We start from the raw sequence: 14575 nt of genomic DNA on the forward strand, positions 1-14575 counted from the left end.
AGCAGCACCCCACAGAACCCAGGTGGCAGGGAGATGGGAGAAGTCTAGAAACAGGGAGCAGATTAAGCACAGAAAGGGAAAAAACCCAACAACTGAAAATGAAGCAGCAACAAAACATGAACATTAGAAATCTGGAAAGTATTAGAGCCCACTGACAGATCTTTAAAAAGCCAAAATAAAACTCACTTCAGACTGCTATTTAGGGATTTGTAAAATAGTTTCAGAGCAGTTTGTTTTGCAAATCCTGTGATCGCATCAAAATCCCACACTTCCCACAATGTTTTCCATCTGATTGGTAGAAAATGCTAAAAGAACCATCATATCCTGCCTCTTATTCTGATATACCCTCTAGAGAGGGTAAATGAGAGGACAAGGAAGAGAAATTCTGAATGTGATTTCACAGTAGTTTTGTCAACTGCACTTGCAGAGTTTCAGAGCCTGGCAGTTTGGTGTTACTCCTGACAAATGAAAAAGGTATTATTGTGTCTCACTGGTGGGTTTACTGGGTAATCCAGAGGGATGTGCTGGCTGGTTTTAGGCAAAAGGCTACAAAGCTTGTTCTGAGGATGTGTTGCTTAATTAGCATAATGTCTTCCCTCCCTAAAAATTATAATCAGATTTATATTAATGCCCCATATCTAAGATTTCCCTGGCATGTCCATTCTGGAGCTTTGAGAATAAAGCTCATTGAGAAAAAACATGGCTGCAGCTGCAAATGGAGATACAGTAGTCTCCAAAAATACCAAGAGAGTTCTTTTTTCACAAGTATTTTTTCAAAGTATTTGATTTAGATATGGGGCATTCTCATAGCATGAATAATACAGCCTAAGGCAGCTTGCCTATTCTCTGGCATCAATATTTCTTTTTACATATGGATAGTCTCCTCTTGCTTCTGAGCAGCACTCCTGCAGATGGCAGATAACAGTTTCTGGTATTTATTCAGCAAAACCTGGAGGGGCTGAAGGTTCATTGGTTACCACAGCTTCAGATGGCAGGACACAGAACACCCACGAGGTAGAGCCAGGCCTGGGGTGGAAGACAGCAACCCTCTAACCACTACAGCAGCTGCCCAGGAGTCAGCAAAGAGATGCAAAGGTGCTGTCTTTGAAGTGTTTGAGCCAATGTAGGCAACCAGAAAGCATTTCTCCATCTGGGCTGGGTTATCAAATGCCAGAGTCCTAGTCTTGCTGAAAGCCTTGAAGTCAGAGCTCCAAAGGTGTCTCTCAGCTGGGTAGCAAAAGGTTTCATTTGAGGCAGAGCAGGCAGAAACACTCAGAAGAGGCCTTAGGATTAGCAGAGTGTGGTGAGGCTGTAATCAGTACTGAGTCCGTCTCTCTGCCTGGTAGCCGAAGATCTCAGGCATCCCCTTACACCCCCATCCCAGACCTTTACTCACCAGACACCCCATTAGACAAAGACTTTTCCCTGTGTGCAGCTCTGTCCCATCTGCCTGACTGCCCCACGCAGCAGCCCCCTTTCTCCTCCAAAAGCCCCCCTGCAGCACCCCATGTCTGCAGGACTGGGGAGGGGTGAGGAGGGGGCGAGTGAACAAGTGCCACCAGCAGCAGCTTCTCTCTTTCGGTAACGGCAGAAGGCACCAGAAACATGCAAGTATGAGAGCCTGGATTAATCTGCTGGTCCCTCCAGCTACCAGCTCAAGCCTTTGGCTGAAAGAGGCTTTCCCATTAGGATTTCAGCTCTAAACACCTAAAGATTGCAGTGCAGCTCAGGTGTCAGCCGGGGAAAAAGCAATGCTTGGGGCAACACTGATCTGCTGCACCTGAAGCATCCTTCACCCCTACCCCAATGGGATCTACCCTGCTTCATCCATGTGATCTCACAGCCACAGCACTGCAGCACTGGGATGGGTGCTCAGAGGTGCTGAGGAATGTCCATCCTCAGAGGTTGTCATAACTCAGCCAGACCAGTGGTGATCACCCTTGTTTGAACTGAGGCTGAACTCTCAATCACCAGGACTCCATTTCAACCCTCTTTAGTGGACTTCTGAAGTAACAGGAGTTTAGTGTCCCTTGATGTCCACCTTTAATCTTGAAAACTGAAGTCAAAACCCAGGCTGAACTTTGTTTAGTAGCTGTGGGAATTCCAGTTAAACTTCATGGAGAAGTTCCTGATGACTTCAACAAGACTCAAAAGGCACAACAATTTTTTGAGATACAAAGTCAGAAAGGTTTGGTAGGCAGGAAGATAGATAGATAGATAGATAGATAGATAGATAGATAGATAGATAGATAGACATATAGACAGACAGAAAAGCTATTTAAAAGAAGTAATTTAAATAAAAGTTATTTAACTAACACCATTTTCATAGTGTCAGAATAGTTCAGTGAATACTTAATAAATGAGATGTTTTCATCAGCAGGATTCAAATTAAGTTATCAAACATCAGCTTTAAGATAGGGCACATTGCTGTATTCTTTTGTCCATATTTCAGTGAGCATGAGCTGTAAAAGTTGCTTCTTCCTTTATCAACACATCTCCTTCAAAGCAGCACCTCTGCAACTACCTATATCCCTGGGGCTGTGAGGGTCCTCAGTAGGGGAAGCAGGAAATGGCTTTCATGGCAGCTCTACAGGCGTGTTGACCCCCCCAGAAAAAGCTGCCCAGGGGTCTGTGTTGCCCACATGCTCAGCAGCATTTCTCCCCAGACTTTTAGGGATACAGTTCCCTCTACATGCTGGGTGCTCTGGCAGCCGTTTGCTGTTTCTATTCTGTCCTTAGAGATTTGCTGCCTCTTCAGTCCCTCAGCCAAGAGCAAGCAGAGAGATTGCTCTGACATGCCCACAGATGTGGCCCTTCTTCCACAGATAGCAACTCCTGCTTCCAAACCAAACACAGCCTGCAATTATTTAAATTTTTTAAAACAGCCCTTTGATACCACCATCCATTCATCCATCTCGGACACAAAAATAACACATTGTTTTATCTGTGAGTATAAGAATGTTTTTTCAGAGGAAATAAAGTGAGCAGACGGTTTCCTTCCTGACTCATTCACAAACTACTCTTCCAATCTGCTAAACGTGGCCGTCAACACGAGGCGCTGCTCTGTTCCCTTTGATCTGCAGCCCCATGTTCTGAGAGTCCTGGGACAGAGGCAAGGCTTTGGTGCTCACAGCAGCAGCCACAGAGCCTGTGTTTCTCAGAGAAACAAAAAGTGGCAAAGCTTAGAGAAAGCCCCCATTCAAGCCCTGATCTTGTCCCTCCAGGCTCAGGGATGAGGTGGGAGGTTGCCGTTTCCTGGGAGAGGGACACACACTCCAGAGCAGTGTAGGAATGAGTAAAAAAACCTCTAGTGGCATCCCTTCATGTAGTAGGAAAAGAGTGGAAAGACATTTTCCTTGATCATAGTAGATAAGACAAACTGTCTCTCTTTTTATCATCCAGTCTCAAAGCCATAAATTTCAATGTGGTAGTCTTCATCTTCTGCTCCCTTAGAAGTCGTGCAAGAACATTGCTTGTGGTCCCCCAGGGCACGTAACCACAAAAGAAGCCTTCCTGGCTAATCCCTTTCCTCTCCTCTGGACTGGGATATATGACTTCCTAGAAGCCATCTGACAGAATGCTTGTGGTTGTAATAAACAGCCAAGTTTCAATTATGTTAAAATCAATACAATAATGAATTACATTGTCCAGGACTATGAATTAGTAGGATGATTTGGACAGTGAGCAGCTGGCACAAGTTATTCATTTAGCTATTACAGCAGCTGTAAAAACCTCAGTATTATCAAGGCACTTAGAGGGAGGTGGTTCTGCCTCTCTCCTCTACTGTTGTGAGACCCCATCTGGAGTGCTGCATGCAGCTCTGAGACCTCCAACATATGAATGATGTGGATTTTTTGGAGTGAGTCCAGAGGAGGTCCACAAAGTTGACCAGAGGGCTGAAGCACCTCTCCTTTGAAGACAGGTTGAGACAGCTGGAATTATTCAGCCTGGAGAGGACAACACTCCAGGGAGGCTTTTTGGCAGCCTTCCATTACCTAAAGGGGTCTAATAGAGAGCTGGAGAGTCACTTCTTCCAAGGGCATGGAGTGACACAAGGGAGAATGGTTTCCCACTGAAAGGGGACAGGTTTAGATCAGATATGAGGAAGAAATTTTTTACTCTGAGGGTAATGAGGCCCTGGCACAAGTTTCCCAGGGAAGTTCTGGGTGCTACATCCCTGGAAGTGTTCAAGGCTGGGTTGGAGGGGGCTTTGAGAAACCTGGAATGGTGTAGGTGTTCCTGCCTTCCTCTAGATCAGGCTGGAGCTAGAGGGTATTTAAATATCCTTCCAACTCAGACCATTCTATGATTCTATAATTATTCATAAGGGGATAGATGTTTTAGCTCCTCCATTTCACCAGTTAGACCAGCCCACATATGCATGCACTTATCCCTGAGCTTTTAAAGCAAAAACATCATTGTATCACCACCATTAACTCTGACTCCTAACATGAGTGTGTTTGCCTAACACACTCATGGCAAAGAATCAACGCAAGTTGTAATTGTCTTATGCTGCAGGGTGGTAGCCAAATACTGAGAAGTATTCAGACACATTTTACAACTATATGAGAAAATCCACAGACATATAATCTCTGCCTAAGAGGCCTGGTGATATTCAAATTGTGTTCTATAAGGATCAACTAAATGCATCTAGGACTACTTACTTAACACTGGGTCAGTAAAATAGACTATGTCAAATTTAATACATGCACAATACTGACTTACATGGAGAATATCAACCTACTTCTCCAATCTCATAATTCATGAGCCAAAAGGGTACTCAATGAAACTGAAAGGTCATTTAATGAACTTTATTTTTATTCAATGTAAAATTAATTGATAGAAATCACTGCCACAGGCATGAGTTGAGATTTTCAGAAGGCAGAACAATGCTGGACATTTAAATGAATAGCAAGATAACTCAAGTAAGGGTTACAGAAATAACTAAATCAAACTACTTCTTTGTACTAGCACTTTTGCATATGTAGCTATTGCTAGGCTAAAATCATCCAGTCTGATTTGGCAGTTAAGTTCACATTGAAAATAAACAAATGAGAATATCCCAGGCCTCTAATTTCTATGTAATTAACCTGAAATGGTAAAACGTGTGGATAGGAGAGTGTTACTTACTTTGTTTTTTGTTTGTTTTGCTGATTCTAAATTTACATTTGTCTTCTACCCTGACCTGATCTTTGTTGAGTTGAAGCAATTCTTCTTTTTAGGTCAGTGTAAACACACTCTGAGTTAGCATTTCCTGCTGGGCTTCCTTTCCAACCTGGTACGCTTCCCTTGCTAGGACTTCCTTCAAATTGCTTCAGAGATCACCAGATGAGTCCCAGGTCACACCCCTGCCCTTGCAGCCTAAGAACATCACTCTGGAAGGCTTGCTCTTCCCATTTAGTGTGGTGCTTTACCTTGTACCGTGACATACGCCGCGCTCTCCGCAGACCCTTTCAGGTTGGTGGCTATACATTGGTAAAGTCCTTCATCCTCCTCTTTTACTCTTTCAATAAACAGCATTCGGCTTCCTGGCCCTAAAATTATTCCTGTGAAATGAAATATTTTGCAATGAGAGGGAGCCAGGGTATAAACAAGAACTGGCCCTTGTGTAATAATATCTGCTTCAAGTTCTTCTCAAAAGAAATCTGAGCTGTAGACTGCACGGCACAGTGTTATCTGTGGGAAAGCCAAATACACTTGGACGCCTTGTGAGTCTCTTGGAAATCAGTGTTTACAAAGCACTCGTGTGAGTCAAAAATCTCAGCCTAAGGGAATGGTCTTGGAAGTACTTGGTACTGTTTATGTTGATAGCACTGTGCCTTGAGCCTTCATCCAGGTGAGTGGTTTAGTGTGTTTGCAGCTTTTGGAAAAATATAGATAATCTGATTAGTGCACTTATAGGCCCAGGTCTGCCCCAGAAGCAGCTCAAGCTTAGAGCTCTTCCAAAAATCATTCAGACTGTCCCTATGGGCAGCAGACCTGCTCCAAATCTCACCTGCCCATGTGGCATGGAATGATGGGCTCCTTCAGAAAGGGGCTCTGGACAGTGCAAAGAGAGTTCCCTAAAACTGAGGTGTACCCTAAAAATAGGACTTACCTGAAGTTTTAAACATCTTGTTTTTTCCAGCTAGGTCAACCCAGAAGCCAGCCCAGACAGTACTCCAAGAAGCAAGGAAGAGGCAGGGAGCAGATTTGGCCTCAGGACTGCTGCTAAGGCACCTTCTAACCAGGAAATGTGCAGTCAAGTACACACTTGTGTTTGGCTCCATCAGAACTGCAGTCCCATCAAAATGTATTCCCACCATCTATTTCAGGCACCTAACTGAAGTGCTCTGACCTACCCTCTGGAAGGCTCTCCATCTTCCTGGCTCCTAATTGTATCTGTTGCATTGCACCCAAGTTAGACACATAACATTCATTTTGGAAGATAGGGTTATTGATGCACACTACAGCTATGTGATCACTATAAAGCTTCATGGAATCTGTCTCTAGATTAAATTTAGTGCCTGGACTGCAAGTCTGCACAGGTTTATAACTCAGTAGGAGAATTCTTCAGAATTTTTTCCAGTTGTTTTCATTCATGCTATAGTAATTTACAATAATTCCAGACACAACCATAACTACAAACTTTCTAAAATGTTCTGTAGAAGACTACACCTTAAATTCAAGTTCCCATGGACCAAACCTCCTTGAACATTTTTGCTGAGTGTCTTAACACTATCTCAGTGTGTCCTTCTGAACTAAAGGTGCATGAATTCCCATGAGAAAGGTTTTGTCTTTTCCTCCATCATTTGTATCTATCTGAAACATCCAAGGAACACTTCCATGACTGCGGTGCCAGCGGCTGGACATTTAGCCTGAGCTGATCTTTGAAGCCGCATTCCAGAAACAACAGAAAACAGCTTCCAAAGTTTTCCTGTTGTGGCAATGTGCCACCTGGGAAGCTGTTCCTTTCTGTTGCATGAGACCTGGATTCCTCTGCTGCCAGTAGATGCATTTGGATTTTGGACACCCCAGACATGGATTCAGTCTCCTGGATAGCTTTTGACTCATGAACAGACTTTGAGTGCCTGAGCACAGACTCCCTCTGGTACTTCCATACACATCATGAGAGCTTGGTTTTCTCTTGCCTAATTATCTGCTGGCCAAGACACCTGATCCTCGGGCTCCCTCTATAATAAATGGAAGGAAGTTTATTTCTCTGGAGATAACTCTTATAAGATGAAAACTTTTTTCAGCGATTCCATGGAGACCTGTTGTGTCTAGATCTCCAGCCTGACTCATGTTTTGGAGTGAGACAGAATAACTTGGAGCACCTGGGTTGCTGCTTGACTGCCTTTCTTACATCTAGGAATGCCAATGACTCTGCAAATGGCTATCTAGAGCAGATGGGTAAATAAAAAGCCTGCTGTAAGAGGTAGGTGAGTACACAAAGCTCTCACCTGGTTCTTGCTGTATTTCCTCATGGTTTTTAAACCAGGATATCTGGGGCTCAGGAATACCACGAACCTGGCACTCCAACATGGCAGAGTTACTGGCGTTCACTGTCTGATCCGTAAGCTGCCGCAGCAGGGCTGGAGCCTCTTGAGCTATAAGACAAAACAATACCTTTGTTTTACATTCTTGTAATGGTGGGGATTTAATTAGCTCTCCTACACTCATTTTACTGATGTTAGAGACTGCTAGGCTGTTCTACCAAGTTAATTTCTCACTGATTTTATTTACTGTTCTACTTTGCTCAGGAGGGTTTGGTGTGTGCAGAGAACTCCCATTGCTCAGCAATAGCGTGTTATGGTGACCAATGAACGCCTAATGAAGACAGTGTTCAAAAGATTTTCTCACTTCCATGACCAACCATGTATTTATATCGAAAGCAATGATTTCCTATGAAAGCTAAATTTTTCATCATCAAAAGAAACAAACTGTGACACCAAAACTTGAAGAATCACCAGGATACACTTGTAGCACTTTGTATCTCAGAGTATCAAAGTAGCACTTTGCTGCTCCATACACCATGATATTCATGAATGTGTCTTCCATAATTTACTTACTTCAAACAGCACAGTTACAAATCATATTCAGTAAACTCACATAATAAAAAACCAGTAACCATGAGCACGGAAGCATTGTACCAAACTCTTCATAAATTATTCCACTTTTGCATTTCACATATTTGGCTGAACATAACCAAGCCCGGCCAAACCACACTACAGCATTTCAAAAACACACTACAAACATCATGTTAAAGTCATCCCTGAAAGAAACAAAACAATCTCATTATCATTTCAACCCTTTGCCACTCCTTCCCTTATTTCACAGTGCTGAAAGCTGTTCTAACAGAGATTTACAACTTTACACCTTTTTGCACATTATATGGCAACATCTTCATTCACGTTTGCAACTTTCACTTTTTTTATTTTTTTATTTTTTTGGTATTTTGGTCCATTTAAAGCAGTGATGAAGAATTTAGGGAGCTCCTGAGCAGTGTCACAGATGGAAACGCTCTGCAGATTCCCTCAAATTCCCCAATTATTTGCAATCTTTCCCTTCAATGACACTGCCAGGATCAGCAATAACTAACATGGTAATACACACATTCCAAATATGAAATTAAACAAACAAACAAAAAAGCAGAAACCAAATATTTGCAAATATTTTCTTTCAAGCTGCAACAGATGCCAATACACCAAGTTCAGTATCTGCTGATTTTTTAAAATTCTGTGTTTGGAAGATTATTCTTTATCCTTACAGAAAAACTAGCCATCAGACATTTCCATCTTTCGTAATTATTCTGTTACCAGCCATAAATAAAAGCTCTTTAGAAATATTAAACCCCTATGTACCACCAGCTTATGTGGTGTGGATGAGCCCCACAGCACTAAAAACACTTTTAAAGTGGGCTATCTTGCAATGCCCTTACCCCTTGAAATTAATTCCAACGTAGTCACAACTATGCAATGACTGGCTTTTGGGCTCCTCTGAGCTGCAAGCCAGTAATTTCCACAGGCAATGATATTTATTGTTTACAGCCTGGTAGACAATTTGTTCTCTCTCCCCAAAGAGCATTGCTTATGAGAGACACCGTAAATTCTTCATCACATACCTACACAATGACATAGTCAACTATATTTGCCTTGCAGCCGAGAAGACTGCCCTCTTCCCCTTGATACCTCGCCTCAATTTTAGTTCAGTTCTCATTTTTCACAGCACTATGAACGGGTACAGTCTGAGGTATGCCCACATACTCGTGCTGAGAAGAATTCCACATTTATCAGCAGTCCCTGACAGACGCCCCAGCCCAGACATCCAAAATGAAGGCGGACAAGATGACACAACAAAGGCAAATCACACGTTCTGTGAGTTGTGATTAATTTTAATTTGTTTATAGCCATACACTAAAGATGGGATTTCATATTAAGAAAAACTTTTTTGCTTAAAACTTAAGCCATCATTCACATACTTTCAATAATTTCTCTGCTACAATCAGCTGATTTTTCAAGGACTTGGTCAACCTGAGGATTATTCTCTTTTGCAAACCGTCTGTTTTCTCCCTTTCATTTTTGCAGTGAAGCCAAGGGGAACAGTTTCCAGTGTCCTACTCTGCTCACTCCAAAGCCCAGGGGCTAGCCTGGTCACCAGCACAGTGTGGGGCTCAGCACCCAGGGCAGCCCCCCACACCTGACCCCAGCCTTCATGCTTGCCCACAAATGCTGCCTTGCTGGCCAAACTCTGCTCTCAGTTACTCGCAGGAACTTCATTGTAGACAGAATTTGGCCCAGGGGAGTGACAGGGGGGATCACAAAGGGGAGAAGAAGACACTGGTGTCAGAGTCCTTGTCTGACCTGGGGTGGTAGGGAGGGGAAATTTGCATTTTTAGAAACAAACGAAGGGGAAAAAATTACAATTCATTAATTTTCAGGTTTACATTTGCATTCCATCAATTTTTGCCCTTTGTTATGATTATGTTTTCTGTTCACTTATTTTTTATTAATCAGTACAAAAATATAAATACAAGCTTTATTTTAAACACTTAAAAAAAAAAAAGAAGAAGAAATATATTTCACACCTTTCTCCCTAAATAATATATTACACAACAGAAGGCAGAGAAACTGCCCAAACCCATGAGATTCTCCAGTCATCCAAGGACATCAAAAGTGACATCAGTAGTTTTTATCCTGCCACCAAGAACTGCTTTCCTCAGAGGCTTCCAGGGAGCTTTCTCTGTGCCCTCCAACACGGACAGCCACATTGGGATGTTACAACATCCTTGCACAGCGTGGCCCTCTGGTCGAGACCAGGCTGGTGGGACCTCCACTCAGCAGTGACATGTATCATTGCAATGCACAACAGTTTCACAGAAGAACAGCCTAATTGCCACATCTCTTCTTTTGGCTTTTTTTGGGTTGTTGGTTTTTTTTTGGTTTTTTTTTGACCCAAACTCATATTGCCTGGCAACTGACTGCTACAAATCATCGTGCTTAGGCTCCCAAGGCCATGGAAAATTCATAATGTCCTGTCATCACCGCCCACCTTGCCATCAAATGTCTTCCCACAAAATACTCTAGGAAAAAAGGGGATTCTGTATTGTAGCTCTTCTGAAGAATTGCAAATGCTAAAGAGTGAGCTTGCTCCATTTTTAAGCAGTCGCCAACGACTTCACTTGCATTTTAGGCATGTTTTAGGGAAAAAAGAGAGCCTGATCCCTTTGCAAGAACACATTGTTTCTGGAAGCCATCATGCTAATAATGAACAAAAGAGTTACTGTATACAAGCAGGCTATAGGTGACATTTCAAGATATAAGTGATTATTCTTTTCTTTACTCTGACAACTTCCAGGTTATCAATTGTTTTCTAAGCATTTTAGGCTCCATGAAACTAGCATTATGGGGAAATGCTATTGTTTACCCTTTCACACTTGACAAAAGCAATTCCCACGTGAAAGGCAAGTTTAGCCGTGGGACACGGTCTCGATACCTAAAGGAGGAAATAGTCTGGTGAGTTCCCAAGCGCAAGAAACTGTCATGTTGTCACCCTCTATTTTAAAAGCACAGCCACTTTGTTCCTTTGCTGTAGCTATTTTGGTCCTTGTGGTCTGTTTTGTTATGGCTTATGTAAATGCTATATAAATGATCGATCTTAAATGTAACCAAAAATAATAAAAGCTATGTATTGTAAAAAAATAAAGTTATCAGATCTATTAAAAATAGTAACTTCTTCCTTATACAGAATTTATAGCACACAGAAACATCTCATAGCAAAGTCATGACAAAGGAAAAGCAAAGGGGAAATGCTCACAAGGAATTCTTAGGTCGCCCTTAATTGTCCTTCAGCAGTTTTGCGGGTTCTTAATCCGCATAATAAATCCAATTGTCATTTGCATACCAAAAGCAATGAATATTTTTAATGGCTTCAATTTTGAAACTGTATTTTAAAAAGGCATTAACTAACCGTGCTGGCTAAAACCTTGTCAGTCATGTTAGTGTAACATTCCTCATTTAATAAAATAATTACAGCATTACAAACTCCTGAATCTTCAGGCCAGAAGCAACACTCACACTTTTATCAGTAGTTTTTTACATTAGTGCAGAACTGACTTTAAAAATTGACCAACACAGCAACTGGAAGTCTACCTGGATTTATTTGGAGAAACATGGTTCATGTCTGTCAGTTGTAAAATCATCATTATTATAAATGATATTATAGGTCTGTGCATTATATCAACATTTTTATTTCTTCCCTGCATACTTCTTTTAGAAGATACTTTTTTAAGATTAATGTACTTTAGTGTAGAAAATAATTTCAAATAAATAAGTATTAGAACTTGCTCAGCAGGTAATATTTATAAGTCCATCAAGATCAGATTAAAATAAAAAATATGTAGTCCAGTCAATCTCAAACTGAATTGTGCTCATTCTGCACATTCAAGTTAGCTTATTAAATGTCCATTGTTGACTGAAAACAGCAGTTTTTAAAGTTAATCAGTTTATTCAGCTTTGACACTTTTGACGAGGCCGATATCAAAGCGGAAGAAAAGATTGATCCAAAGTTTTCCTTATTGCTCAGTAGGAGACAGCAAGAGAAAAAATAACGACATGTAAAATGTAGCACAGGGGATCTTCCAAACCCCAGCTTCCATGTGCCTTTTCAAAGCAGAAAACACCCGTCTGAACTCAACTGGAAGCTCACGCGTTAGGATTTTGTTTGCTATTCCTCCTATTTCCAACCCATGGGGAAATGAGCACCACCTCAGGGCTTGAAAGGTAGCAACAGTAATAAAAAAATCAAGATGATATGAGACATCTCTTACTGTTTAATGAGTCCTTTAATGTTTTACATTGCTTTGTGTTGTACAATCATTCCTTGTGCTTTTATATTTGAGGATCCGAGAGTAAACAGCCTTTTTGTTGCAGTGCTCACCTCTGATTGTAACGTCTTTCTTTTGAAGCACTTCTTTCCCCGTGTATATGTTCCTTGCTCGGCAGGCATAGGTGCCTGAGTGTGCCAGGGAAACGTTTTTGATGGTCAGAGTGAGGGTGATGGAGTACTCCCTGTTGTGAGACTTCTTTGCTTTCGTTTGATTGTTGACTGTCCTAGGTAAAATCCAAGCAATGTCTTTGTACAGGAATTTGTTGGCCGAACAGGACAATACCAAATTCTCTCCTTCAATGGGCATTTTTTCCAAACTAATATGGAATCCGCTCGGTACATCTGTCAAAAATCAAGAACACTTTTTAGTTTACATGAAACTAATGAGCCAAAATTAGCACAGCATATAATTTCCCCTTTATCAGGAAGTCTTTGAACTAATCAATGATTGTGTCTTCCTGCTCAGGTGTGTAATCTTTCCTTTCATACACTCAGCTTCAGCTATTCTTATAATTCGTCTTGGAGCTATGATACACTTGGCCTCAGACATCAATTGCTGTAAACTGAAGTTGCTCTTGGAAGTAATGAGTCTGTATAAATGTTATGCCAAGTTAAGACAGAATGGGGCAAGGTACCAAAACCAGAATTATTTAAAGACAGCACAGTGGGACTATGAAAAAGGAGGAATATTCTGATGACAGCTCCAGCTTGTGAACTGCATAAGAGAAAAGGAATCTCAAGAGGGCAGTATAAAAATACTGCATTTCATCATGCTTGGTTACACTGTTTTCTCATTACTCACAAGTGTTCAGATAAAGTATATCTATTTGTTAAAAATGCTTCAAGTCCTGAGAAATTACAACATCTGTGATCACATGCCTGAGATTTCCCTTGGAAGAGAGGTGTTTACCCTCCCTGCATTTAAAGCCCACCAGCCACCCAAGAGGTAAGCAGAAGCAGTACCTTCTGCCCTGGGAGACCAGATGTGTGTGGGCAGCACTAGGATGAAGGTATTTTGTTTTGGTGGCTAGGCATTATCACAGGTGAAAGACATTTTCAACTGAGAGAAACCAAGGATCATTGCACTAACAATTTGCTAAGTGTAGACACGGGTTAAGTTTTCACTTCATGGCATATAGTCCAGGCAGGAGTAATTTAGCCAACAATGTAGAAAGTCCTACTTGAAAAGGTTCTTGTAACTTCACTTGCAACTTCCTCCACCTGGGGAGTGGTGCAGGGCTGTGGTGGTGTCAGCTGCCTCCCAGCTGCCTCCACCTGGGGCTCATCCCTCCAACGAGGCACTTACACCACTGACCTCAGTGAAAGTCAAAGTAAGTTCCTGAGAGAAAGCACTTCCAAGTTTTACTCCTAGAATGCAACCTCTCTCGATTTATTTGTAGCCAATATTCTGATAAAGTCATTTCCTTCTTGGGCAAGTGACATCGACTGTGGCCATTTTCAATTGTTCTTTCACTACTAATTGCTACAGCACTTGGCCACAAACTTGACTTGAAAACCTGAGAATGGCTTCTTCTTTCTTTAGGGAGACTTATACCTTCTTTTCTTGTTTCTTAGATCATGAACAGTTCATTCCTGACTTCCATTCCGTTCATTCTTACCGGCGTTGTTTCAGATTTAATGTCACTTCAGCAGGAATATGTAAAAAGCACCTCTCAGGTGAATGATATCCCACATATTCTTTCATTAACCTCTCTCATTGATTGACCAATCCATCTTCTCCCTAGATGCCCACATTGCAAACTGAGCTGTCTTCCCTCCCAGGGGAACCATGAGCATAACCTGTTCACTGCTCCCTGCTTATTGGAAGCCTGCATCAGCTGCTCCCCTTAACAACCTCTTTTCCACATCAAGCTCTGAGTGTTAAACAGAGGGTAAATGGGCTCCTGCTAGTCCTGGATTGAAATTTCTCCTGACAGTAGATGCCTCCTAGGGAGAGGTCAGATTTCTGCTGGCTGAACTCATTGTGCCCCTGCAGTGGGAGCAATGTGTTCCTGCCATCAGCTGTAGTTTAGGTGTGCAGCCCAAAGATCAACCTAGTGGAGGCACTGACACTAAAATGTTAGACTGGGTATTAAAGCCTGGGGTTAAATTGTTCCACTTACATTCCGTTGGGATACCACTTTTCTCTCTCTGGCTATAGAAAAGCTATAAGGAAAACCTCAAATTTCATGAACTCATCTGTGAGTGA

The 14575-nt window shown here is 41.8% G+C and overlaps 1 protein-coding gene across 1 annotated transcript in view; it reads right to left on the reverse strand.

The window, feature by feature from the left end:
- FLT1 (fms related receptor tyrosine kinase 1) overlaps window positions 1-14575 on the reverse strand; it is a 108798-nt gene that overhangs the window by 28417 nt on the left and 65806 nt on the right. Inside the window, exons 13-15 of the mRNA XM_014879648.2 lie at window positions 12418-12708; window positions 7443-7589; window positions 5415-5546 (exon numbers count right to left, since the gene is read on the reverse strand). Of these exons, the coding sequence (XP_014735134.2) occupies window positions 5415-5546; window positions 7443-7589; window positions 12418-12708 (570 nt within the window). The remainder of the gene's footprint in view (window positions 1-5414; window positions 5547-7442; window positions 7590-12417; window positions 12709-14575) is intronic.

Source organism: Sturnus vulgaris, chromosome 2 (assembly GCF_052056855.1).
Source record: "Sturnus vulgaris isolate bStuVul1 chromosome 2, bStuVul1.hap1, whole genome shotgun sequence".
Classification (NCBI taxonomy): Eukaryota; Metazoa; Chordata; class Aves; order Passeriformes; family Sturnidae; genus Sturnus; species Sturnus vulgaris.